Source organism: Trifolium pratense, linkage group LG6, assembly GCF_020283565.1.
Source record: "Trifolium pratense cultivar HEN17-A07 linkage group LG6, ARS_RC_1.1, whole genome shotgun sequence".
In the NCBI taxonomy this organism is placed as follows: domain Eukaryota; kingdom Viridiplantae; phylum Streptophyta; class Magnoliopsida; order Fabales; family Fabaceae; genus Trifolium; species Trifolium pratense.
In genome coordinates this window covers 18,073,276-18,099,928 of record NC_060064.1, presented here as the reverse complement: position 1 = coordinate 18,099,928, position 26,653 = coordinate 18,073,276, and the positions used below count along the sequence as shown (strand labels likewise).

Below are 26,653 nucleotides of genomic sequence, written 5' to 3'. Positions count from 1 at the left end.
TGTTGGAAATGTTGCAAAAAGAATGCTTTAGGGGAACAAAAAGAAACCCGTAAAATGTGGGTGGTAGGAGGTTAAAACTCCCTTGCATGTACCGTAATTGTTTTTTATATATATTTAAAAAATTTAGTGATTGAAACTCGTGATTAGTTTTGCTTCACTGTTTTCAATTTTGTCCATGAATTGATTTCACGTTTATGCTTTGTTTGGATCACAATGAAACTTAAAGGAATGATCGTAAAATGAATGAACTTTAAAGCAATGAAAGTGAGTAGAAAATGAATAACTATATGTGATTATTCTTAAAAAAACTGTGATAAGAGTGAGGAGATCGTTGAAAAAGTAGAACTTTCTGTCTGGGGTTATTTTTTCTCAGTGGGAGGAAAACTAAATTGTGCAACTCAGTTAGATTACTTTTGTAAACTTTCATTTCCTCCTAGTAGCTTTCAAAGTAAATAAATGATTTATTTTTGGTTCCAACTTTCAAATAAGTGATATAATCTTGATTTACGAGCTTTTAAAAGTTGAGATTTTATTTTGTCACCCTACTAATTTTCTTGCGCGCCCTACATAATCACCAAAATATCTTCTGTCTGTTACTTAAGTAGTGGATGTTATAAAAATGAGAAATTTGAGGGAAAACATCCTACATTACATGTCCGCTACTTAAGTAGCGGAGGATAAAATAGGAGTACGGCGCGCGAGAAGTGGTAGGGTGGTAAAACAATCTTGAGGCTTACTTTTGCCATCCTACTAATTCTATTGCGCACCCTATGAATTTATCAAAATACCACATTCGCTACTTAAGTAGCAGACACCCCTCAAAAGCATCATACCTTTATAGCGTCCACTACTTAAGTAATGAACGATATTTTTCAAAAAAATTTACTTTTATAACGTCCGTTACTTAAGTCGCGAAAACGTAAAATGAAAAAATCGTAGGACGCATGAGTAACCGGTAGAGTAGCAAAAATTAATTCTCAAAAATCTCTCTTAAAAGCAGCATGTGACCCAAATTGGATTTATACGACTCAAATGCAATGTTATGTCCTACACGTGTTGACTAAATGAATTACATCCATATGTTATGGACCATGTTTAATTTGTATTTTCGTTGAAACAAACAGGCTAGAATATCTTAATGTGATTTAGACAGTTATATAATTATATTCATAGGATATTAATGTGTTGTCTTGATTTTTATTTTTATTTTTGGTTTATTTTGATGCATTTAGTTTCATTTATTCTTTTATACTGAGTGCATCTAAAAAAATTGGTGGTGAAAAAATGTGTTGGTATCGATTTCAACTTTTAAAGGAAATTTGTCTTAGTAATGTGGAGTTCAATTGAGAGAGGTAGATAAAGTGAGCAAAAATTATTTGAGCTGGAATTCAAGCTCAAACTGAATTTAAACCTAAGCTTCATTCTTATGCTATTCTTATTCAAAATATTAAAGAAACTTAACTCTCGATGATTGGAACTTTAAGATTATCCACACACACCCTTAGATGAAACTTTTATGCTAATTTTGTTACATAGATAGCTACATCTCAATACTCTCTTCTAATTGATTGTTCTCCTAATGATGCGACAGGCTTGCTTTCCCTTGCCTTATTTTTGCTTCTCATGCTTTTGTATCTCACCAAAAACAATTGTTTCGGACAAACCTCTTTTAACGTCAACTGCTCCATGCATTAGATATTAGATGTTTTCTCTTCCCAACCCCCGTGAATCTTTTATCCCCTCGAATTTCCAATTTTGCCCTTGTTTTTTTGCCTTGAAAACAAATTTCGGTTTCTAAAAATCGAAATTTACTCTGAATTTGCACTAGTGAAAATTCGGTTTCCGCGAACCGAATTTTTCTGCAAGGGCAAAATTGGAATATTGGGGGTATAAAAGATTCATGGGAGGTGGGAAGAGAAAACATCCAGATATTATGGAGAAAAAAAAACAAGGAGAAAGGGACAAAGGTATATACAATAAATTTTAAAAAAAATGAAATTGCGAGCGAGAGTTATTATTATTATTACTATATAAATTTTAAAAAACGTAGAAAAAACTTTTATTTATCCTTTTAATGTAGAAAAAACTTGCAAAAAATTATAAATAATCTTTTATTATGATAAGTGACCATGCTATAAATTGTAAACAACGTCTTTATCCAAATAGGGCCATATCCATATGCCCATATGTGCCACATGACAATGACATAGTTCATGTTAATGTTACTACTTTTTACTCATAATTAATTGCTTATGAAAAATCAAAGTCTAGGAAGGATATACTTAGGGGTGTACGTGGGCCGGATTTGGTTGAGTTTGACCAAAACCAAAACCCAAACCACATATGGTACTCCGGGTTGGGTTTAGTAAAATAACCACCCGTTATAACATTGGGCCGAGTTGGGTAAATCCACCAATTTCCGGGTTGGATTGGGTTGGATTGTGGGTTACCCAAATTATTTTTCTATTTTTTTTACATTAAATATCTAAAAATATTTTTTCAGAAAAAATAACTCAATCAATGTATTTTCTTGAAAAATAGGGTAACTTTTTTTCACTATAAAAAATAATCAACCATTTTTTCGTGTAAATCTACTAATTTACGGGTTGGATAGCGTGTTATCCAAATGATATTTTTGCTTTTTTTAATATCAAATGACTAAACCATACTATATTTGTTTATGAAAATTATTCAATTTTTTAAAATTTTAAAAAAATAATGCGAAAAATTATCATATTTGTTCATAAAAATTATTCAATCTTTTTGATTTTCGTAAAAAATAGTATAACTCATTTTCAATATAAAAATATTTAATAATCAAATGAAAAAATCTTTAGTATTTTTATATAAAAAATTCAACAAACATAGCAACAGTGGGTTAGTGGGTTTTTTGGGTTGGGTCCGGTTTTACCCAAAACCCGACTTTTTTAATAGGTTTTTCATTTTTGAAATCCATATCCACCCACTTGCCCGACCCAACCCACTTTTTTGGGTTGGATTTGGTGGGTTTGACCGGGTCGACCGGATTTGCCCAACCCATGTACACCCCTAGATATACTAGTAATCTATAACTTTATGACCACGTTTTGTTTTTCATGCGAACAAATTGATCGTGTTAGGAAAATGTTCAGCAAATCCAAAAGGTAGAACAGTAAAATAATACTATGAAACAGTGATGAAATGTAGACATGTCTAACTTTTTCATGCTTTGATTAATGTTTACCATGATGTATGTTCTCTTTCACCATGGCTTGATGTTTCTTTAGTACTTTTATTTTCATTTTTTTTAAATCAAACATCAATATTTAGATAATAGAAAAGTTATAAATAAAAGTAGATTTGAATGTAATATTAGTAGTGTTGGAACAAAATGAATTTGTACAAGGTCCTTAGAATTTTGATGATAACAAAGTATTGAAAAGAATAAATTGAATATACTAATGTGTGTTTAAGTGTGCAGAACCAAAGATTAAAAATTTGCATGAACACATGAAAAACATATGCATTTTTGGGAGAGAAGCTACAACAATCGGTCAGAAGCTAGATGATAGATTCTAGTAAGCAAAACTAGAATTTGAAGAAGGTCAGAAGCTAAGAAGTCAGGTTCTGATAAGTCGGGATCTGAAGAGTAGCTTATGAAGAATGTTGCATCTGAAGAGCGTAGAACCTGGATGATATGTCAGCATCAGAACTTCTGAAGTGTCACTATCAAGTTCATAGTCAAATTTGTCTTCTTCTGATCACGTGCAATATCAAACAAAGACAAGTGAAAAGAAACGGTAATGTCCTTTTATGGCTAAGCAATTCAAATGTCTTTCAACGACATTATCTACATCAAAGCAGCAATCATGATATTTAGACAGTGGTTGCTCAAGACACATGACTGGAGACAAACACATGTTCCAAGCTTTAACTCTGAAAGGAGGAACCGTAGGATTTGGAGGAAATAAGAAAGGCAAGATCATTGGTACGGGAAGTGGGAACTATTGGTAACTCTTCTATCTCTATTTATAATGTATGGTTAGTAGATCCACTTAAACATAACCTACTTAGTATTAGTCAATTTTGTGATAATGGTTATGATGTAACTTTTGATAAAGACATTTGTACAGTTCTTAACTCTGACAAATCCATAGTGTTCGAAGGCAGTAGAAAAGGCAATGTGTACAAAATTAACTTCTCTGAATTGGCTTATCAAAAGGTAGTTTGCCTATTATCAGTGAGTGATGGAAAATGGTTGTGGCATAAACGCTTAGGACATGTTAACTGGAGATTAATCTCAAGCTTAGCAAGTTGAAACTTGTCAAAGGATTGACAGAGATAAATTATCACTCAGATGCTCTCTGTGGAGCATGCCAAAAAGGGAAGATTGTCAAAACCTCGTTTAAATCTAAAAACAGTGTCTCTACTACTAGACCTTTAGAACTGCTTCACATTGATCTGTTTGGTCATGTTGTAGTGCATCAGTCAATGAAAAGAAATATGTATTAGTGATTGTTGATGACTTTATCGAATGGAATTGGGTAAAATTTCCGAGATCTAAAGATGAAGCATATGATGTGTTTAGCAACTTCTGCACAAAAATACAAAATGAAAAGGAATTAAAAATTTTAAAAAGTCAGGAGTGATAATGGGATTGCGTTTGAGAATGAGCCATTTGAAAAAAATTGTGAAAAACTTGGAATCATTCATGAATTCTCTTCTCCTAGAACTCCACAACAAAATGGAGTAGTAGAGAGAAAGAATAGATTTTTACAAAAAAATGGTCAGAACCATGCTCCATAAACACAATCTGGCAAAATATTTTTCGGAAGAAGCTATAAATACAACATGTTATGTTTAAAATAGAATTTATATTAGATCTATTCTAAACAAAACATCAGATGAGCTTTTTAAAGGAAAGAAAACTCATCATCTCTTATTTTCATCAATTTGGTTGTACTTGTTATATTTTGAATAATAAAGTTTATTTGAAGAAGTTTGATGACAAGACTCAAAAGGGTATCTTCTTGGGATACTCTGAACGCTCTAAGACATAGAGTGTATAACTCATAAACCAACATGGTTGAAGAGTCTATACATGTTAAATTTTATGACAACGAGTATGATACTACAACAATGATTAGAGCTAGTGGGTAGTTTGTTAAAATTGCAGGTTTCATAAGACATGTAAGAATCTACTCAACCATCAAAAGCAAGAGCGTCAGAGACATACATCTCGAAATCTAGTGAACCTTAATTAAGAAACTAACCAAAAAGTTGTTTATGAAGAAATGCAAGATAATTCTCTTGAAGCTCATGATGGCTCCCATGAAGATACACAACTTAAGAATACCTTCAAGTACAAGTCTTCACATCTGATGAACTCATCATTAGAAGCTATCAGATTACCCTTATCTTATGCTGTTAATCATGGTATCACACTATATCAAATGAATGTTAAGAGTACATTCTTAAATTGAGTAATTTCTGAAGAAGTGCATGTCAAACAACCACCTGGGTTTTAGGATGTAGTTCATCTAGAATATATTTTTAAACTCAAGAAATCACTCTCTGATCTTAAATAAGCTCTCAGAGCTTGGTATAAGAGATTGAGTAATTTTCTTTTAGAAAATGATTTTAAGAAATATCAGGTTGATACTACACTTTTTAGGAAAGCCGTAAAAGTGACTTTTGACACCACATATATTCAGGTCATCTCACATTCAATGTGAGACTTTTTAACACACCGCGCTCATGCCCAACACTATTGAGCAAAATAGGTGATCAGGATCAAGAATCCAACCCATTGATGCACTATCAGGATTCACTCTCGCTCCCCCACCAAATCAAACGTCGACCTTGATACCACCTTAGAATTAAGAGTTGGATCTAATTCAACCATATATAAATCCAACTTGTAAGGTGGGAATTGCCTTTACTTTATAAACTCATATATATTTAGGTCATCTCACGTCCGATGTGAGACTTCTTAACACCACACTTACACCCAAAACTTTAAAACATTAAGTTTACGGGTCCTCTCATTTATAAAATGTTCAACCTCAACTCTTCTAACTGTGAGACTTATCTCATACTTGATAGATCTCAATGTGCAAGTCAAAGGCAAGTAAATATTTACATCTAGTTAAATGTGCACTTTCATTAAACTCTTTTTTTTTTTAATCATTAAACTCATTTTTTAATAATGCAATGTTACAAATCACGATTTATTTCAAGTTTAACTACTCCCACCATCCCATTTTTTTTTTGGTTACAGAATAGAAAACCCCCCATCCCATTTTATAAGAGTTAATTTGACTAAATGATACTATTCATTTATCTTATTTTGACCATATTTTGTTAATAATATATAGATATAAATATTAGCATATAAGATCTTGTTTGATTCGTTTTGATGAGTATTTTCAAAATATCAAGTTTTAATAATTTTTACTAATACGAAATAAAAGATATTAACGATCAAAATTGTGCGTTGGCATACGCGCATTAGTCAAACTAACTCTTATATTTTGGGACGAAGGAAATATTAAATTAAATCCACCGTAAAAAAAAACTATTAAATTAAATCTGAGATTGAATAAGTACTTGTCTGGACTGCATGTATTCTAAATCTAAACGGCAAGTGACTCAATTAAGTGAATTAACCTTATTTTGAAGCAACATGCACTATATTCTAGACTATTCAAAGATACATAAATCTGAGATTAGAATAAGTACCATGTCTAATAAATGGATATAAAGAATCATCACATTAAAAAATTTAGTCAACATAATTTAATTAGTAAACACATTATAGTATGAAAAGGTCAGAGATCAAACCTCGAATTCTTACACCTATTTGCATTATGGGATCAAACTGTGGTAACTAAACAATAAACAATTTGGAAGAAAAAAAAAGAGTCACATCAAAATCACCTAAAACAACCAACAAAATACTACTAGACACTAGTATTAGATAAGGGAAATCAAAATCCAACTACCAAATATCCTAAAAAAAGTAACATCTAAATTATTTATTTGTTCATGAAACGTGTCAACAATTTGTCAAAACAAAAAAGTGTCAACATATTATTATTTATTTACGAAAAAATAAGACTCGTTTTCCTGGAATTAACAAATAAGATTGAATTTGAAAATCAACATAATGAAAATCATAAGAGTGATAGTGCTGTACAAAAATACAAAGATTAAGAAAAAGTATATAATTGCTTTACTCCAGAAGATTTTTTTTATTTGACTAGTATTTAATTTTTATTTGTTTTATTTTATAGATTATAAAAGACGAAAAGTATGTGTCAAAAAAAAAAAGACGAAAAGTAGTATACTTATTGGTATTTTTTTTTATAGCATTTCATTACTAATTATGTTACTTGTTGGAGTTGATTGTCAAGTTCCACATCGTCTAGTTTCTTAAATAAAGGAGAGGATGTTAAAAAATAGCTATTAGAGAAATCTCACATCGTTTAGTGTGGTGAAATAAGGGGAAAATCAATATAGTAGTTTTATATATATAAAAAAAATAGTAGAAAATGTTAATTTTTCATAACGTGACTACTCTAAAGTTTGAACAAACAAGAATTCGAGTTCTAGTTAGAAGTGTTGGTCGCATTTAGTATCTGACAATACCTTAACTCAAATTATCCTCAAGAGAGAGATAGGCAAGAGACATGTGATGACAATAATTTTTAGGATGTTTTTAGATAGTTTTTAGGTTTATTTTAGGTCATTTTAGTAGTTTTTAGAGAGCCAAACATGAAAAATACCTAAGAAATTAAGTTACTTGAAGAAAAAGAAGAGTTAGAAGAATTACACAAAATGGAGCAAAAAATGTAGGAAATTAGCTTTGAAGATACCGTGCCATAATGGGATACATCGTGCCACGATGAGAATAAATATTTGAAGAAAATCTACGGCTTGCATCGTGCCACGATGGTGAATTTGTGAAGGATCATCCCACAATGGGACTGATCGTGGCATGATCAATGGGCTCGAGTTTGTAGCACAAGAAACTCCATAAATATAGCTCTTAGCTACCATAATTCACATTAATTCAAGATGAAGCAATTCAAAAGAGTTCAAGAGAAGGCAAGGAACTCAAGGAAGGAAATCTCCCCACCATTGGGAGTAATTCTTCTAGCGTTTTAAAGAGGTTACTTTTTATGTGTAATTTTCTAACTCTTTTGTTATGTTAATTATTATGCTTATGGGTACTATAATTACCTTATGTTAGGTTGAGTAGATGAACTGCTATAAGAATATTTGAAACATGTAATTGGTTCGAAAATCATTATATTACTTGCAATTTAGTTTATTATCTTTAATTATCTTTGTTCTTCATGCTATATTTATAGGTAGACGTATTTATGAGTTGTTCTCAAGAATTATCTTTCTAGTAACATAACTTTTAAATCTCGATCTGTTGTAATTAATCTAGCCAACACTAGGATAACTCAATTAATTAATGTTTTCATGAATTCCAACACTAGGGGTAATTAAATCTCGATCTGTGGTAATTAATCTCTGCAGTGGTATTTTGTCTGTAGTACAATCTCGGTCGTCGATCATGTGTAGTAGAATCCTCTTCGAATTATTTTCATATATCTATTGGTTGTATTTTGACAAATTTTGCTGTTGTAAGTGCAAAATAAAATATAAGTTGTACATAGTGATGTAGTTATTATATTTTGAAAAAAATAATAAGAGTAAAAATGAAATAAAATATAAAAAATTATAAGCTATAAACTCATACTTGAAATAACATCTCAAAAAACGCTATAAACTAATTAAATAAATTTATTACCAAATATATCAACTTTTATCGAACAAACTTATAAACTAATCCAATAAACTATAAATCAGCTTATTAAACTTACCAAACACCCAAATCGGTAAATACATGTAATTAAGTGACTATATCGATAGTTTACATCTAAGTAGGTTGATATATAATATATTGGACCCACCAACAAATATTTCCAAGAGAGTGAGAAAATCAAAAGGGTCTATTTTTCCACTGCTCTCTCCTATTGTTGGCTGTTTCTGTTCCCCCCACCACCTTCAATCTAATCTTCCTTCATAATTCATGGGTTCCTTTTGTTTTCTTATATACTCACTCTGACATAAAAAAGTTTCAATTTTTCTAACATGGGTCTTTGATATTTTCTGTGTTTTCCTTATCTTTAACCTCCCCCTTTTGTGTCTTTGGACTTATGGGTTGTTTCTGATGTGTATTTGGGTGTCACTACTATTGAGTTTTTGTTGAAGAATCTGTGAAGTGAGTGTTGATTTTTGTGGTTGGAGATGTTGGGTTCAGGGACCAATTTGGTGACAACTGTTATTGGATTTGGCATGAGTGCCACTTTCATTGTGTTTGTCTGCACAAGAATAATTTGTGGAAGGCTTAGAGGTGGTGTTGAATCTAGGATGATGTATGAGATTGAATCAAGATTTGATATAGAACAGGTAATTTCAGTATACACCCCCTTTTCTTGACTTGATTTTTGGCACTTTGCTCAGTTTTATTTGGTCATGATTTGTCCTAGATTATAAATCTGATCCAATACTTGAAGTATATGTAGAATAAGGATATCTTCAATTTATTTTATTTTATTTCTGACTCTGATGCAAATGCTGCATTCTATCTCTAGAATATAATAATCTTACTTACCTATAAAATTATGCATACATATGTATTTGTATGTATGAATATACATAACCAACTTGTTGAGCTCAAGTGATTAATGAGCTTAAGATAAGGACAACTCATTTGGGAGAACCTGAGTTCAAATTTTGGCTGGAACAAATCTTTCGCCACACTTTACTTACTCGGCGAAATTCTGGATTACCAGGGGTCCTTCCATAGAGTTAATACAAAAAAAAAAAATGTATGTATGGATGTATGAACTGATTTCTTTAGGTTTGTGGTAAGAATGGTAAGATAGTTTGTTTTAGCTTCTAAAATCCTCCTTATAGTGAATAGTTTTCACAGGAAATATATCATAATTTCAAGTTCATGAAGTTTTGAATGTTTTCTGACCCTTAAAAGTTCAATCAATGTGTGTTCACAGCAAAATGTAATGCCTGATTCATAATTTGGTTTATGTCATTTTGTAACTTACCAAGGTTTGGTGCTTTAGTTTTTAATTTTCGATTGTTTACTGATAGCCAGAACATCATGTTAATGACCCTGACACTGAACCAGTTCTGATTGAAGCAATCCCTACTTTGAAGTTCAATCAAGAGGCTTTCAGTTCCATTGAAGATACACAGTAAGTTGTATTCATCTTATTTCTAAAGTTCTCTATGATAGCTTATGAAAACAACTTATAGCTTATATGAAACTAGGTTGACTTTATTTTATCCTTTGTTATGTATATAACTTATACATATGAATTTATATAATAAGTGATTATGTTGTAAGTAACTAATTAAGTTGTTATCTAAACAGGGGCCTTAAACTTGATAGATTAATAAGTTTATGGGAAAAGGAGCCAATGAATAGATAAAATAACTGAGTTTTTTCTTCAACAGGTGTGTAATATGTTTGGCAGACTACAAAGAAAGAGAAATATTGCGCATCATGCCCAAATGCGGCCACACTTTTCATCTTTCGTGCATTGATATATGGCTGAGGAAACAATCTACCTGTCCAGTGTGCCGTCTACCATTGAAAAACTCTTCCGAAACAAAACATGTGAGACCTGTGACATTCACTGCGAGCCAACCTCTTGACGAGTCACACACATCGGATAGGAACACAGATATCGAGAGGCACATTGAACCTACTGCTGTTAACTCCATACAACCAACTTCCGCAGAATCAGAAGCAAGACAATGATCTAAGGTAGCTAAAGGATTGTTCTGCTCTCAAAAAGAGACTAGTGGTCATTTTCTGGTTCTATAGAAAAACGCTTTTAATTAGATTTTGGATTCAAATTCTTTCTATGTATTATGGTTTTCATATTCAGTTGGTGATGTAAAATAGGCCATGCCAACAGTGGTTTTCTGCAGCAGAGATGTACATAATATATTTTCTTCTGTAGCATATGCAGGTCTAGGTTTTCATGGAATTTATTTTACACCATGTTTCAAGTTCTTTTGATTATAGCTTTGCTTCCTCTGGCAAACACACTACTGTTTGTTTATACCGAACAAGATTAAACAAATATTTTTCAGTAGCAAATTTTTTTTTTCTTTCTGAACGATGCTTCTTGTCCTAAGATGGATCTTGAAAATTTTGATACTACTAGGGTGATATATATGTCTTTTTTTTTTGTTACACTAGGGTGATATATATGTCAATATGCAAGAAATGAAATGAGTTAAAAAAGTTGTAGAATATTTATAATTGGTTTTTACATTTTTCTGATAATTTTAATATATTGTTTTCCTGAAAACTATAAGATATTAAGATTTCTCTGATGACCAATTAAGCAATGATTTCTGCTTTTTTATTTTTTTGATATAAAATTAAGCAATGATTTCTTCCATATGATTGTAGATCCAATCTTCAATTATTGCATTGGTAAATGGTGACAACATGGTGACAACAAATGTTGTCTCCCATTGTGGAAATGGATTAGCAATCTGTTTAGCATATCAGTGTACTCATTTCCTCAATGAATTGACTAAGAGCATCCTATAAGATTTCTTTGGTGTCAATGGCCCTCAGCTTAATCACCTACCCTCCCGTCTTATTCATGTGGATCTCCGCCTCAAAAGTTGGTAATAAGATAACTGAACTTAAAATAGATGGTAATAAAATAAAAATTTCAAAAACTCCATCAAAATATTTGTAATAAGATAACTGAACTTTGTTTCAAAAAATAAAATAAAATAGGGTGATTGAGTAATCCCAGTGAAATCTTCAACTATCATCTTCGGATCTAATATTTGGATGATAAAGTCGTTGTAGTCGTTAGGTGAGGACTTTGGCCGGTAATATAGATGATCATTGTTGGTGATTGAACACCGTTGTTGTGAAGGAGGGATTGGTACATGCGCACATTCCGACGATCAAGTCTGTAAGCGCCGTAGAATGGGAAGTATTTAGTGTTAGATATTGCAGCTTTGAAGTAACCTTTAGGCAGACTTTATATAAGGAAAAAATTAGGGTTGCAAAAACATAGAATATTCTTTCAACCCCTGTGATTGTGATAGGTGTTGTCTGATGGTAGGGCAGTTGTTCCAAACGGTCCACGGATCCCCACCGGACGGTAATCACCTGTAATCAAGGCGTGTCCAATATATGATTTGCTTTGTCGTTCATGACCTAACGACCCAATCCATTACACGAATAGAGGATTAAAGAACGCAAATATGGTAAAAGAGTTGGACTTATACTCTTATTTTTATATGCTAACTAGTAATCTAGAGCACTAGTTAATAAACCAAATATAATAATTGTATATAGCCACTATTATATAAAAAATATTTTTTTAATAGAAAATTTACTTATTTTATTTTCTTGGCTTAATTAATCAAATGGTCCCTTAAATACATTTTAGGTTTCACAATGGTCCCTTAAAGAAAAAAATGTCCGGATTGGTCCCTTAAGGACATCTCCGTTAGTTATTTTGGTTCTTTCCGTTAGTTTTTGACAAAAAGCGTTAAATGGTGCAAAAAAAAAACATTGTTCATCTTCTTCCTCCTCTCTTCTTCATCTTCTGCCTCCATTTTTCTTCATCTTTTTCATAAACATCATAAAAAATATACTCAAATCTTCAATCAACCTTCAAACAAACCCAAAAATTCATCTTTTTCCTCAATTTTCCAACATCACCTTCTTCCTCAACTTGTCTCTTCAATTTCCTTCTAAAGCTTAAATCAAGCAAATATTGGTTGATTTATGTTCAATATCACGTTCTGAAGCTTTTCCAATCGTTAATTTTGCGTGAGTTTGCTTGAATCATGTTTTGGTCATTTTTATGTTCTTAAGTTGTTGTTTCGATTTTCAAAATATAAGCCTCCACTGTGAAATCTAAGCATAGATTCATGACCAATGCTAAAAATCAAGCGAATTTGTGTATTCTTTTGTGATTTTTGAAGCCGATTTGAGTTTTTTTGTGAAAGCTCCATTGAAGCTTCAGTGGTGTGTTCATGGTGAGTCCATTGAAGAAGATGAAGAAATGGAGAGAAAAAATAGTTGTTGATGGTGTATTGCTAGATGTGGTAGACATACAAAATCTAATGGTTACTATTTTGACAAAAGAATCAAAGGTTAAGATTAAATGATTTATTAAGATCTATGGTGGACCACATGTAATGTTGGTCCACCTAATATATTTGGTGTTAATAAATTAACGGAAGAGACCAATGTGGCAAAAGTGATATCAATAAGGGACCAATTCGTGGTGAGTCCATTGAAGAAGATATAGAAATGGAGAGAAAAATAGTTGTTGATGGTGTATTGCTAGATGTGGTAGACATACAAAATCTAATGGTTACTATTTTGACAAAAGAATCAAAGATTAAGATTAAATGATTTATTAAGATCTATGGTGGACCACATGTAATGTTGGTCCACCTAATATATTTGGTGTTAATAAATTAACGGAAGAGACCAATGTGGCAAAAGTGATATCAATAAGGGACCAATTCAGACCTTTTTTTCTTTAAGGGACCATTATGAAACCTAAAATGTCTTTAAAGAACCATTTAACTAATTAAGCCTATTTTCTTTAAGCAGTGACTCATACATTATCCTTTGTGGGCAACAATAAGGTTATGTTTGGATCGATGGAATGAGATGAAATGAAATAGAAAGGAATAGAATAATGTTCCATTGTTTGGATTTGTACAATAATAATGGAATGAAATAGAATAAGATGAAATGAATTTTATCACATATCACCACTTACCTTTAATTTTGTTCCTCTCATTTCTAAAATATCCAAACAATAGAATGAAAGATTTATTTCATTCATCTCCATTGTTTTTCACTCCACTCTATTCCGCTCCGCTACATCCCATTATATTTCATCAATTCAAAGAGAGCCTCCGTTTAATTGGAAGGAAGAAAAATACAAAAACCAAAGAGTTTAGTTGGAAGGGGAAAAAAAAATTAGAAGGAAGAAAAATACGAAAATCGAAGAATGAACTTGGACTATATTTAATTTATATTCATCCATGAATTTCCATGTTTTCCTTTATTCCAACTTTCTTTCCATCCAAACAAACGTACCCTAATCTCACAAGCCAAACTCAAATGATGTGAATATGATATGATGATGTTGTGAGTGAACTGAAAAAGTACTGAGTAACGCCCCAAAAAAAAACATCATCAACTTCCTTAACCCAAACAAACCTACCTAGTACACACTTTTCTTGTTCCTTATTTGCTTATTTAACACACACACGCATCACAACACACCCTTTTGTACTTTGTAACTTTATTCCTTAAAATCTCTAAAAAAAAGTGATCTTTTTCATTCCATGATGGAAGAACCAAACTCATCATTATCAGAACTCATAGTTTCTCTCGAACAAGCTACTTTCATGGCAAAACAACTATCTTCAAATTCAACCAATCCAACCCATCTCAATCAAATCCACAATTCTTTACACCAAACACACCATCATCTCACCTCCTTTCTCTCCACCTTTCAATCCCCTCCGGTGCTGGAAAACTCTGTCTCCTCTGCCAACGGTGCAGCCCCTATGCAGCTGGGAGATGATGAGGAGGAGGAGGATGAAGAGACTTCAAAATGCACAATTGATAAGGTTGAGCAGCAATTAAGAGATTGTTTCATAAAAAATAAGCGGCCAAAACGGCCATTGTCGCCGTCTACTGTGGCACGGGTGGAGGAGAAGCGGTTTTCCAATGATGGGTTTGTTAAGGGATATGATCCACATGCTGTTAAGTTGAGGGCATTGGACCTTGTGTACCAGTTTCATGGCTGATGATTATGTATTTTGTGGTTTCAATTTCTCAATCTTGCTACAGAATTTTTTGTTTGTTTAGGAATAGGAAGATTAATTTTTGTGATGAGTAATAGGTTTTAGGCATGAAATGGAAGAAGATTTGGGATGTATTGTAGATTGAGATCAGGCTGCATAAATCAAACAAGATTAATTTTTGTGATGATAGCATTTCTCTGTTTCTCTGTTTTTTGTACTAATTATCTTTTATTGGTTACATTACCTATGTAACCATGCGTCATGCGTGCCGTAAGCGGGCTTTGGTGGGGGAACCCATAGGAACGGGGGACAACCTGCCGAATTCACATCAGAAATCGCCAGAATACAAATGAAATCTTGATGTTTAGCTAATTAATTTTTGAGTTCAATTGAAAAATGTCTTCAGTTTCCCTTTATGATATGGCAAGCACCTGTTTCAGCTTCAAGAATAGCTACAAACAAGATTCCGAATCGCAGTTGCATTGCAATACTTGTTATTGTAGAAAATTATGATCAAATACAATTTATGAGACTGTAATTGTGGTTATAGAGACGTCAGAAAACTTATTGTCACAGACGTCACAATCATGGTTGTGGAATGTTTTTTAAAACCATGGCTACAAGTGCCTTTGATGGCAGTGAAACTTACAAGATTATACACAACATAGTACAAACGGTGCAGTGCAGGGTATGAACCTAATATCTTTCTATTATTTATGAACATCGTACCCCTATTCTTGATACATTAGTTGAAGAAAACTGTTGGGATTCCAATATATTCTCAACCTGAGATGTCATCATGATTCTCAATACTGCGATTCTCTATTTGAATCATGTATGTGCTGCAACAAAGAGCCTTGTGAATGTGTGAATCTTTGGGACCTTCTTCTGCTAGAGTTTGGTCTTCAATTCAACATAAATGCAGCCTGCTACTCTTTGGTAATTATGTTATGCAGTTTTACGAAATCATTCATCGTAAGTTCTTCAGGCCTTGACTGGAAACATCAGAAGAACAGATGAGTCAGCAAAATCATTGAGAGACAAAATATCAAATACGCAAAAAAATAAATAACAAAGAAATAGTACATGCCACGTGTGAAGACTGACACAGACACAAATACTAGTGACGACACTAACACGTTGACACCAGTAATAATTTAAAAAAACACAAGTTCATTGAATGTGATCACATGTGCCGTTGTTGGACATTGGCCCATGTTATACACCGGACACTCCATCAATAAGAAGTGTCGGTGCTATAGTGCATGGTGATAACTGATAACTTACAGTACTTAGAAGTCCTATGCTTTCTAAAGCTTCTTCTATCTCAACGGATGTGCATATGTGCTGAAGTGACTTGCGTATCATCTTACGCTTTGCGTTGAATGCTGAATTAACCTGTATAGAACTGAACTGTTACTGAAAAATAGTGGAAGGGGTGTCTTTGTGTGTGACATTTGGAAGATAACATCATCTGAGCGATGAAACTGAAGATGAAAATCCTCAGGAGCTCAGTGCATGACAATGTATGATTGAGAAAGGGAAGCTACCATTGCGAAGAAGCTTTTACTCGATGAAACTTGGGGATATTCTGATGGTTGCTTCAGTTTGAATGAGACAACGGCTGCGTCAACCTAGACAAATATGAAAATGAATAAGACTGATTTCTGTTACCACCCACAAAATCTACTGTCATGTAATATACAGCCAATAATCATATTTCCTGTCATTTTAAGGACCTATTACTAACATTCCTTCCTTTTTTATTTTTATAGTTAATAGTTAAATAAAATGGTTTTCTTTACTTTCAGCACCAGTAAAGGTTTCACTTTCTTGAAAAACAGTGTTCGCGAGGCATAGTTTTAAGTGGTTGAGCCGAGACACCCGGAGGAGTTTGAGTAGAAGGTCAAAGGTTCAAACCCTGACTACTACATACTAACAGCTAACATTTGTCTTTCTAACAAATATATCGGGAAAAAATAATTACTTCATGGGAATCACCTGTTTTTCTGTTTGTATTATATATCATATGCGGCACGGTATCAAATTTCAAGTCTCAACTGAAAAAATTTCATCAGCCACTTCGCCTTACAGTTTGTTTTAGATTTTAGTGAAAACAAAATGGCTCGCTTCCCAATACACTTTTTACCAAAAGAGGTTTTTGTTGCTTCAACTGGAATTTCGTTCGATATCATTTAAAAGCTAAAACAACCAGGCAAGTGAGTTTCTTTTAGATTTATTATGGTAGCTAGTGACATATATACATTCTGAAACACAAGTTTCTCGCTTTCCTGAAACGAACTTTCATAGAGTACAATGTTTTTCTTTAATTTAATAAAACCACAAATATCTCTTGATTTCAAAATAATCATATATACAATTACAACTAATGTTTCTTGCATATATTGGATGATCCTAAAAGAATCGCATGGAAAGCAAATTTAGAATGAGATATTTTATACTTTACTGTTCTCAAGTGCATATGAAAACAAAATATCATATCACTTACATTAGGCTCCGGGAAAAAGTTTGTCCTAGCAACCTTAAATTTGTACTCAGGATCTGAAAAGTGAGTCAGGACTTCAGCATAAAATAAACTAAATTTGGTGTAAAGGATATCAAAATCTCTAGTTGCATTTTGATGTACAATAATTATTTAAGAAACCACATCAAAGCATTAAAATCCAATTTATTTTCAAAATGATTTCTGAGAACCATTCATCGATTCATGAATGCCAACACATGTTAAGCGCATTCTTCCATTACTGGATTTGTTTAATGAGTTTTATTTGATTTACTAACATGAAAGCTCGTGATTGTTGATTGTAAAAGGATAGGAACTGTCAACCAATATATGCCAAGGTATTACTCAACTATTATTTTTATGCACCTGAGTAGTAATTAACAAATATATTGATGGGACGATACTCAGGGGTCCGTAGCGATGGTTCTACCAAGCGCAGGGCAGTCTCCTCCTGCAATAATTTGATCTGTTTAGTCAATAATTGTTATTACATCAAGACCATGAAAAATAAAAAGGAAGCCGATAGAAACTTGATATGAATACAATCAGTTACAATGAATCAGATGTAAATATACAGTACACGACTAGTGAGAAATCAATTCTAACCTGAAGTAAGAGAACCACTTCTGAGAAAATGTCACCCATTGGAAGTAATAGTTTGATCACATCTGTACTGATATAGAATGGAATGTTAGCAACCACCTGCAAACAACATACTGCTTCAGGATTTGCAATAAGTTACATAATCATGCAAAATTAATTTGGCAGAGGAGAGCACCAAAATGTCATGGTTAAAATATTGCTACTTAATTTAGGACACATGAAGTTAAGCTGTCAAATGACTTTAATTAGGTTTATGTCATTCAGTTAAGTCAGTGGCTAGTGGGTTATTGCTAATAAATATAGCAACTCAGTTTGCATAGTTACGAAAGAAATGACCAAACAAATCAACAACAATTGTGATTTCCACTTTTCTTCAAGCGATTACACCAAAGATGTCATGTAGGTTACTTAACTCCTCCAAAGAGAGTTAGGTATAAATTATTGGGTTTTTGAGAACTACTACACTACTGAAAATGGTTTTGAACTACTACCTACAAATTATTGGATTAATTAATGTTTGACCTCTTGATAAAATGTTGGCAGGTTTTGAACTACTACCTACAAATTATAGGTTGTCACGCATCGTAATCGTGCTCAAGGCACAACCGAATTAAATGTTAGGTCAAGTTTATCATCCTTTATAAAGTGGCCAACACTTTCTAATGTTTGACAAATAACAAAATAATGGTGTATTGTTGTTTAGTAGTTTGGGAAATAGAATCCTCACTTTTGATTTTCTAGTATCTGAATATATTTCCTTTGTGCTTCCAACCAATGATGATATATGAGCGCGCACATGACATTTGACAATATCCTCATTCAAAACCTGCAAACATTTTATCAAAACGTCAAACTTTAATTATACATAACGATCTAAATTATCATTATTTTAGCATAAAAATCAGACATGTGACACTGACATTGGAAGATGAAATACCACCCATCAATAAAATTAGGAGGCTAAAGATGATCCAAAATTTAAAGCGTTGTGGAGAAATTACAAGGTGTAGCATAAAATCAGTTGAATTAAATAAGAAGCATTTGAGGAGAAAAAGTATGGAACAATAGCTAAAGTAGATTCAAGAGACATTCCTGAACTAAATACAATTTTAGACTCTCTAACTATAACAAGGAAAGCAAGACAAGTAGTACTTGAAGCATGTGACGTGTATATCAAAAAGAGATATAATATAGTGCAAATTCGATTTTTTTCAATAATATTATATCCTCATTAGCATGCAAAAAGACATATAGTGCAAATTCGATTTTTTCAAAAATATTATATCCTACTACAAGTCGCATCTTAATTATTATCAACAAGAAAGCTACAAACATATCATATAAAATTCAAAATCATCACGAGTTGTACCTTGAACTTTCCTGTACTAGAAAATCTTTCACTCACGAGGGCAGCCATGTGTTTATCCTACATCCCATGAAAGATAGAAAAGCATAAACTTAAGTTGTTGAAGTAAAACTAAACAAAGCAATGAGAAAACATCACTTAGAGTTCAGCATAGTTCTACTAACGAAAACCTGCAAACCTTCTCAACTGCCAGAACAAATGCACCAGAGTTTATTAGAGTATTGGTCAAGGAACCAGTTCCTGGCCCAATTTCCAGCACCACGTCACCTTCCTCAACACCAGCCACACCAACAAGTTGCTCATTTATGTCAGAGTTCAGCATATAATTCTGCAAATTAAATAACACCCTAATGAAGCATTAGTTTTACACCCTAATTTAACAAATTTTCGTAAGCATTAGTTTTACACCAAAAACTCTCAAATGAAGCCCTCAAATAATTTCCAGCAAAAGCATCTCTAAATGATAAGACAAAACCGGATTTTGGAATGCTAAAACACAAAATTCATGTCACAACAAAGCACACCCTACCAACAAACAGAATCTTGTGCTCGATAAAAATGCCCCAATGAAATATGCAAGCAGCATCCATATAAATAACTTCCAAACAACAAAACACAGGGACAAAATCAGATTTTGGTCACAAGTTTGGATAAACAGCTTAATTAAGCACTAACAGCATAAGAGTTTATCATGTAAGTCATTTTGATGTATAAACTATTTATATAACACAACACAAAAGATAAAATAACGTCAAACGGTTGCCGTATGAGTTATAAGCTGTTTTCATAAGCTATTTTAGAGAACTTATGGAAATAAATTGAAACAACTTATGCACATGTGTTATATGTCATAAGTTGTTTCTGTGAATTCTCTCAAACAGTCTCACAAGTGCTTACACGAGACAACAAGCTCAAATAACACACGCCCACCTCATGTTCGATGAAACGCCCCAGAGAGTACCCACAAAAAAATCACCACAAAACAAATGAATTTTGGAGTGTGACAAGACAATTGGTCATACCTGACCAAGAGATTTTCTGGGGATTCTGCCTTTAGAGTTAAGAGCTTTGAGAGTGGCATGGTAATCGTCTTTGGTTGGCGTCGAAGCTCTATTGTTTCCACGGCCACAAGTTACGTATAATTTTCTCCTCCGCTCATTTAACGGCGGATTTTGGCGGCCGTTGTGAGATATTGGCGGGAGCGTTTGAAGATAGCATAGGTGAGAAAGAGAATGAGACATTTTTTCAGGTTGTTAGTTATTCCCGTTACAATATCCCTTTGTGTTTCTAGCTTATACAAATGCTAAAAAGTGAATTATTTCTTATAAAAACAAACAAGTAATTATTAAGTTTGGGGGTTTGGTTTGTAATGTATTAAGCAGTGCATGTCGTCACCTCATATGCCTTTGTGGCTTCCGAGGGTCAATTTTGAGTTTTGCAAGAACCTATATTGAGAAAGACTCTTGAGTAATGTTCAAAAGATGTTGGGTCACCTAAGATCTATATACGTAATTTTTCAAAGATTGAGTTTTACTATACATACATAAAGGTTTAGCGGCTCAAACACAATCAAGTAAACAACCATATATAAAACATAATAGTGATGTCAAATTTCGGTAGTGTCAAAATACCATCATCCAACCATTCCTCTTCACTCTCTTTCGAATTCAAACGCTCACTCTCAATCAAAGCACCTCACTCTGTTATCATACGTCTATGTCCCTAGATTTGGAATTTTGGGTATATATTCACAGATTGATTGCTAACTCTACCAAAAATTGTAATGCTACTGTATTTTCAAAGTTAAGGTACATCATTTTTATTTTTATTTTTTTAAAAGTGGTTAAGGTACATTATTATTTATTAGTAGTATAACAATGTACTCAAAGGTAGAAACTGATGACATTATTCAAACTAATTCTTAACTACACATACACACTGAACTACCCTTGGTCATTCATGATCACAAAAAGGGTCTGTTGTCACTGTTTCAACATTCAGTTATCACAAAAGGGTCATTGGTTTCAACATTCAGTTAGCGCATATCACTAGTCAAACAAAAGGCGACGCCTAACAGATTTTGGAATATTAGGACTTGACGATTTTCTCTTCATTTTTGAGCCTCCGCTGTCCGGGCTATCGTCTTTCTTGGATGATGACTCTTCTCCATGTTTTGGATTATGTTTACTTTTGGTTGTTGGGAAGAACTCTGTTATATTTAGCTGGACACCTTTTGAGTTTAGTGATGATGTTGAGGACGTTTCATTTTCTTGAGATCTTGAGGTTGGATTCTTTTTTCTTTTCGAATCCTTCAGTTCCTGCAAATTTAAATCATTTAGATCTCAACACAAAAGAGGTACCTATATCATGTAAATGGCCTTAAACTATTTCCAAATCCATTTTATATAAAACTAAGATCTCTGAAAGTAAACATATTTCCAACGTAGAAACAAAAGTGGTTAATTGCGTCAGTTAGAGGTTAATCATCAGCACTCTTGTAATGTTCATAAACAACAGAAGTGGGATAATAAACACACCTGTTCCTGCCAAAACCTTTTCACTTCTTCAGGAAAAGCAGCACCTATAAGGTCCATATTTTCATCTGTCAACAGAAAACTACATCCACCTTCTTCACAAGTCTCAGGAAGATCGCAATCGTCCAGTAGATGTAGATCTACCGTTTCATCGAGCTCTAGATCTATAGCATCTTGTTGCGTGCCAGATTGATTTGATGGAGTTTTAGAAGCAACATTTCCCATCACACGTTTCCACTTGACAACATAAGACTGATATCCGTATCTCGTTTTCACACGTTTTAAAGAATCAAACTCAAACTGTCCAAACAACAAATTATCAGTTGTAGTTGTAGCCATTTCTCTCAAGAAGATGGTGGACATCATAGGAAACATTATCCGTCGAATGTATGACGGATCCCAGTGCTGATGGAAGTTTAGAAAACCAATCAGGAGTTCAACTTTTGGTTGTTCCCATGAGATCTGAGGGCCATCATTTGCTGCAAACAAAGTTATATAAATATAGAATGAGTGAAAGATACAATGGTACACTAATATGCCAAAACCTATGTTTTCAAAACCGAGTCATGGTTCAACTACTTTAAATCCCTCAAATCAGGACGAAACTACGGTAAACCGCTTAAATAACTGAACCGTAGACAGTGCCGGTTCATGGTTCTACCAATTGAATCGTCCGTTTCGGTTTATAAAATGTTGCTTAAAACAACTTTAGTATATATAACATTTTCACATTCGGAAAAAAAAAAAAAAATATGTCGATGATAATCTTCATCTTAGTTCACGTACCAGAAAAATAACCATTGTCATTGCATAAATACATATCAATGATTTCATCCTTTGGAAAATTTGGCTCCTTTGCAATCTTGTCACAAATTCTTGTGTGCCAATTTTCCATCTTTTTCTGCTCCTTATGTTTCCTATTCTGTCAATCAAATATCATTAAGTGCTTTTGAAATTTATTAAAAAAATGAATGTCTAGCTCAATAAAAATCAATGTTTTGATTAAACCAAAAATATAATTAAAAAATGGGTTCATAGGTGTTTATCCCCCTCCAAAATATTCAACAAATCAGACGGTGACAAATTGATCTAGAGGCCATACCATACCACAAGAGATGCAATCACATTTAAAACCCTCTGGTTTTTTCAGGCAACTTTCATGGTTATTTGTGACACAAAACTCACACGAAAAATTCGTATGATCTTTTTTGCTGCCTGGATGCCCACAGAATGAGCAGTGAGTTTGTTTCGTATTTGGGGAGCTCCCATCAATATCCACATTGTCCTCAGATTTAATGTCAATAGGAATTTGAAAAGCATTCCCTTTGCCTATCTCATGTAATCTGCGTTAAAGATCATAATCAATCAGGACCACAAAGACCGAAAAATTTATCCTGTTCATCTAATATATTTTATGACCACTATTTCATACCTAAACATGAAAGCTATGATATCTTAAGGACTTAACAAATTATCTAGCTTTCTGTTCGAGAAGTTTTGTAACTTCCATAACTGTTACCGAGTTAGCTATAACCTAAACTAACTCTATTATCTATAAATATAGGTGCAACTTAGTGTATCAGTAATTAAATAATTTCATATGATAAATTGCATTCAATTCAGAATCCAGTTTGTACTCTTAAGGATTTATTCATACCTATTCAATACATCATCTTCACTAAAAGCTTGAACAAAACGAAGAGCACTGTCAAATCCAATCCCTTGAACACCACTCAAATCGTGATCATTTCCAACCAAAAGAGAGATAGCTATTAAGTGTTTCCTCTTCAATCCAAGCCCAGCTTCAATATCTGACATATTGTAGCATTCAAACGGTTCCTGCATGCAAAAAAATTCTCAAACATGGTACGAAAAGGCAAAGAAACTAAGGCGTGCCTACTTTCCAAACTACAGGAAGGGGAGAGAACGAATGCATGACACAAGTTAGAAAAAAGTATTACCAGAGGATCACTATATTTTTCTGGTTCAATTATCTCGTAAGATGATAAAAGCCAGTGATGGTTGTATGCATGTTTTTGCAGATGATATATAATGCAAACTTAAATTATAAACCAAAATTTTCCGTGGTTGTATATTATTCAGTTTTCTGCGAGACAGGAGAGGGAAAATATAAAAAATTATAGTTGCAAATGCTATAGAAGGCGAGATTGGCAAGGTGAGGGCTCACAATGTCTTTAAGATGAGAACCAATAGAAGCCGTGGTAGGAAGAGATAGTTAGGAGAACATTATAATTAAGACAGTTGACACAGGTAAGAGTGTAAGTTTGTAAAGCTTTCATGCAAATGTCTAACATTGCAAAGTTATCGAAGTTTTGGGAAAAGATAAACTATCATGGTAGATTAAATAAGTAATTATTTTCATGATTTGACTGTTGAGGAAAAAGAAGAAACGGGAACAATAACATTCCTATATAGATATAATAACCTGAACAAAACTCAAAACTAAGGTTGTCAGCCTCTATTATAATTAAGATTCACGAATCATGATACCGTTTTTACTATAAAGAAAAATACAGCAAAGATGGTTACTTGCTTTGGAATTGGGAGCGAAAGATTTTATAATGCATTTGGCCCCAAAGAGGAATGCATCGCTGTCAGGTGTGATGCATGCATATACATGATCTTCATTATTTAACTGGGCACAGAGTGCTTCAGCCTCTCCTTTAGCCTTCAGTACAGGAATCCCAAGTAGCTTAGCAAGTTCCTATCACCAATTAACAGGGAACTATAAGAAAAAGGTTGTGCAAAAGAACAACTAACAAAACAAAAATGAAAAACGCGATTCCACATCTGGAAAGTAAATAAGATTGGGGTCGAAAAATAAGATTTTGGTATAAAGGTAACATATTGGTAGCAACTGAATGCAAACATAGAGTCAGCACAATAGTTTGTGTTGATAAAAATCAAGTTGAAAGAATTATCGCACCACACACTCTTGAACACATTTTGAAAATGAACTGTTCCTCTCAGCTGAAACACCGCCTCCAGGTACCGGCAAGCTAGTCAATTCAATTCCAGATGACCGGAAAAATCTAGCAATCCTGGCTTGTGATTTCAATGGCGATGGAGTCCCATCAACAACAAACACGGGAAATGCTCCAAACTACAAAATGAAAAAATTATATCATCATCAAACATCACTTTCATCCTTGGTTAGATTTTTCAATACCAACTTAACACAAAAGAACCGAAGTCTAAAAGGAAAAAAGGAACAATAACTTGGATTGCCACCATCAAACTCCACTCCATTCAAATACTACCAACAATAAATACTTCAATTTGAATTCATTAAGCTTCAATTGATGTTGAGTCATACTCAAACATAACCAAAAAGGCAATAACACATTTTACAGCAATCACATAATTAAACTAACCCAAAACCAAACAATATCTTCACTTTTCTCTTATATAATCAAAAGGGTCCCAAAAAAATCAACTCTTATCTACAAAGAAGCCAAAATCATCAACATTTGAATTCAATAAGCCCCAATTGCTGTTGAACCATACTCAAACATAACAAAAAAGGTAACAACACATTTTCTAACAATCACATAATTAAACTAACCCAAACACAAACAATCACTTAACATTTTTTCTAAAATAATCAAAAAAAGTTAAAAAAATCAATTCTTTCCACAAAGAAGCTAAAACCATCAACAATTTCATCACATTATCTACCATGCAACAAAAGGTAATAAACGGAATAAGAGAGAACCTTAGAAAACAGATTAATCGTACGGAAGAAAGTGAGTCTGAGATGAGGTTTGTTGACATGGGTTTTGATAGCATTGTTATGCTGAACAATCCAAAACGATAAGTCAATAGCAACTCGCTTGTTTCTCAAGAAATCAAAACCTTCATTGCGTGCATAGGGCTTCAACAAGTCCCAGAAATTACCACCAACACCCATTGATAAATTGTGTTTTCTGCTTAATCACGAAAATGGGTAACCGAAAACATAATCAAAATTCAGTCTTGTTGCGAATCAGACACTGAACCGGTTCGTGTGTTAGGTTACGTTTTGGAAGAGAAAAGACAGAGTGTGTTTTTTTTTTTTTTTTGGAACAAAAACATAGAATTTAGCCGTTGGGTGTTTTGTACCGTTACAGATTTGAGATGATTGAGACTTCAAAAGCCCATTTTATGATTTTCAGTGTAATAAGCTCTCAGTCTCTCAATGTTATATACAAAGACATAAGGTTCTGCTATTTGCACCCCATGTTTTACTAAATTATTACACTCTAATCTATAGTATTATTTATTGAGTTTAATGGATATATACTATAAATTAATTTTACGCGGAATGATGTAAAATTCTTTATTATATTAAAAAAATAGGGTGAAATGGGGTGATTTGACGACATACAAAGTTGCCGGTGGTTGGTATCCAAAAAAAAATAGTTGATTGTGTATATATTCATTTTTCTCTTATTTATTATGACATCCTATAATATAAATTCACTTTTTAACCAAAAATATATAAATAAAAGTTCACTTTCAAAAATATTATCTATAGATATAAATCTATTGAAAAAATTATATTATTTATTTGTAACACTTAGGTCCCTTTATCTTTTATTTTTCTCATTTAGGTCATTTATCTTTTTTTCTTTTTGGTACACAAATCCATCCTTTGCTTCATTTTTTGCTTAAAAAATGCTGACATGACAGTGATTTGGCAGCCATGTCACAATTTTTTAAAAT

At 33.0% G+C, this 26,653-nt stretch overlaps 4 protein-coding genes across 5 annotated transcripts; 2 read left to right on the top strand and 2 right to left on the bottom strand.

The window, feature by feature from the left end:
- Nucleotides 1-8,995: 8,995 nt before the first annotated feature.
- On the top strand, nt 8,996-11,081 carry LOC123893143 (RING-H2 finger protein ATL5-like). Its single transcript, XM_045943067.1, has 3 exons — nt 8,996-9,465; nt 10,168-10,271; nt 10,534-11,081. The coding sequence occupies exons 1-3, from the start codon at nt 9,304-9,306 to the stop codon at nt 10,838-10,840; spliced, it is 573 nt and encodes a 190-aa protein (XP_045799023.1). The 5' UTR covers nt 8,996-9,303; the 3' UTR covers nt 10,841-11,081.
- A 3,173-nt stretch (nt 11,082-14,254) lies between these two features.
- Nucleotides 14,255-15,085, top strand: LOC123892656. Its single transcript, XM_045942503.1, has one exon. The coding sequence runs from the start codon at nt 14,437-14,439 to the stop codon at nt 14,902-14,904; it is 468 nt and encodes a 155-aa protein (XP_045798459.1). The 5' UTR covers nt 14,255-14,436; the 3' UTR covers nt 14,905-15,085.
- Nucleotides 15,086-15,365: 280 nt separating this feature from the next.
- LOC123892655 (ribosomal RNA small subunit methyltransferase, chloroplastic-like) lies at nt 15,366-21,112 on the bottom strand. Of its 2 annotated transcripts, XM_045942501.1 has the most exons (10): nt 20,417-21,112; nt 19,573-19,722; nt 19,398-19,454; nt 18,756-18,854; nt 18,032-18,127; nt 17,792-17,876; nt 17,411-17,463; nt 16,452-16,535; nt 16,189-16,299; nt 15,366-15,896 (listed from the first exon to the last, which is right to left on the bottom strand). In XM_045942501.1, the coding sequence occupies exons 1-10, from the start codon at nt 20,633-20,635 to the stop codon at nt 15,831-15,833; spliced, it is 1,020 nt and encodes a 339-aa protein (XP_045798457.1). In that variant the 5' UTR covers nt 20,636-21,112; the 3' UTR covers nt 15,366-15,830. The 2 variants fall into 2 exon arrangements, with proteins under 2 accessions (XP_045798457.1, XP_045798458.1); XM_045942502.1 differs by lacking the exon at nt 16,189-16,299 and having other exon boundaries at nt 20,417-20,809.
- A 162-nt stretch (nt 21,113-21,274) lies between these two features.
- Nucleotides 21,275-25,974, bottom strand: LOC123893149 (flap endonuclease GEN-like 1). Its single transcript, XM_045943072.1, has 8 exons — nt 25,665-25,974; nt 24,876-25,052; nt 24,483-24,653; nt 23,586-23,767; nt 23,031-23,271; nt 22,715-22,850; nt 21,932-22,407; nt 21,275-21,712 (listed from the first exon to the last, which is right to left on the bottom strand). The coding sequence occupies exons 1-8, from the start codon at nt 25,857-25,859 to the stop codon at nt 21,443-21,445; spliced, it is 1,848 nt and encodes a 615-aa protein (XP_045799028.1). The 5' UTR covers nt 25,860-25,974; the 3' UTR covers nt 21,275-21,442.
- Nucleotides 25,975-26,653: the final 679 nt, after the last annotated feature.

Coding starts and splice junctions, on each gene's coding strand:
- LOC123893143 (XM_045943067.1), top strand. CDS start 9,304: ATGTTGGGTTCAGGGACCAATTTGGTGACAACTGTTATTGGATTTGGC. Junction 9,466..10,167: donor CAAGATTTGATATAGAACAG/GTAATTTCAGTA, acceptor GTTTACTGATAG/CCAGAACATCATGTTAATGA. Junction 10,272..10,533: donor AGTTCCATTGAAGATACACA/GTAAGTTGTATT, acceptor TTTCTTCAACAG/GTGTGTAATATGTTTGGCAG.
- LOC123892656 (XM_045942503.1), top strand. CDS start 14,437: ATGATGGAAGAACCAAACTCATCATTATCAGAACTCATAGTTTCTCTC.
- LOC123892655 (XM_045942501.1), bottom strand. CDS start 20,635: ATGTCTCATTCTCTTTCTCACCTATGCTATCTTCAAACGCTCCCGCCA. Junction 19,455..19,572: donor TTGTTCTGGCAGTTGAGAAG/GTTTGCAGGTTT, acceptor CATGGGATGTAG/GATAAACACATGGCTGCCCT. Junction 16,300..16,451: donor GTAAAAGCTTCTTCGCAATG/GTAGCTTCCCTT, acceptor AGTTCTATACAG/GTTAATTCAGCATTCAACGC.
- LOC123893149 (XM_045943072.1), bottom strand. CDS start 25,859: ATGGGTGTTGGTGGTAATTTCTGGGACTTGTTGAAGCCCTATGCACGC. Junction 25,053..25,664: donor CGATTAATCTGTTTTCTAAG/GTTCTCTCTTAT, acceptor TTCATTTTGTAG/TTTGGAGCATTTCCCGTGTT. Junction 21,713..21,931: donor AAAGGTTTTGGCAGGAACAG/GTGTGTTTATTA, acceptor TTAAATTTGCAG/GAACTGAAGGATTCGAAAAG.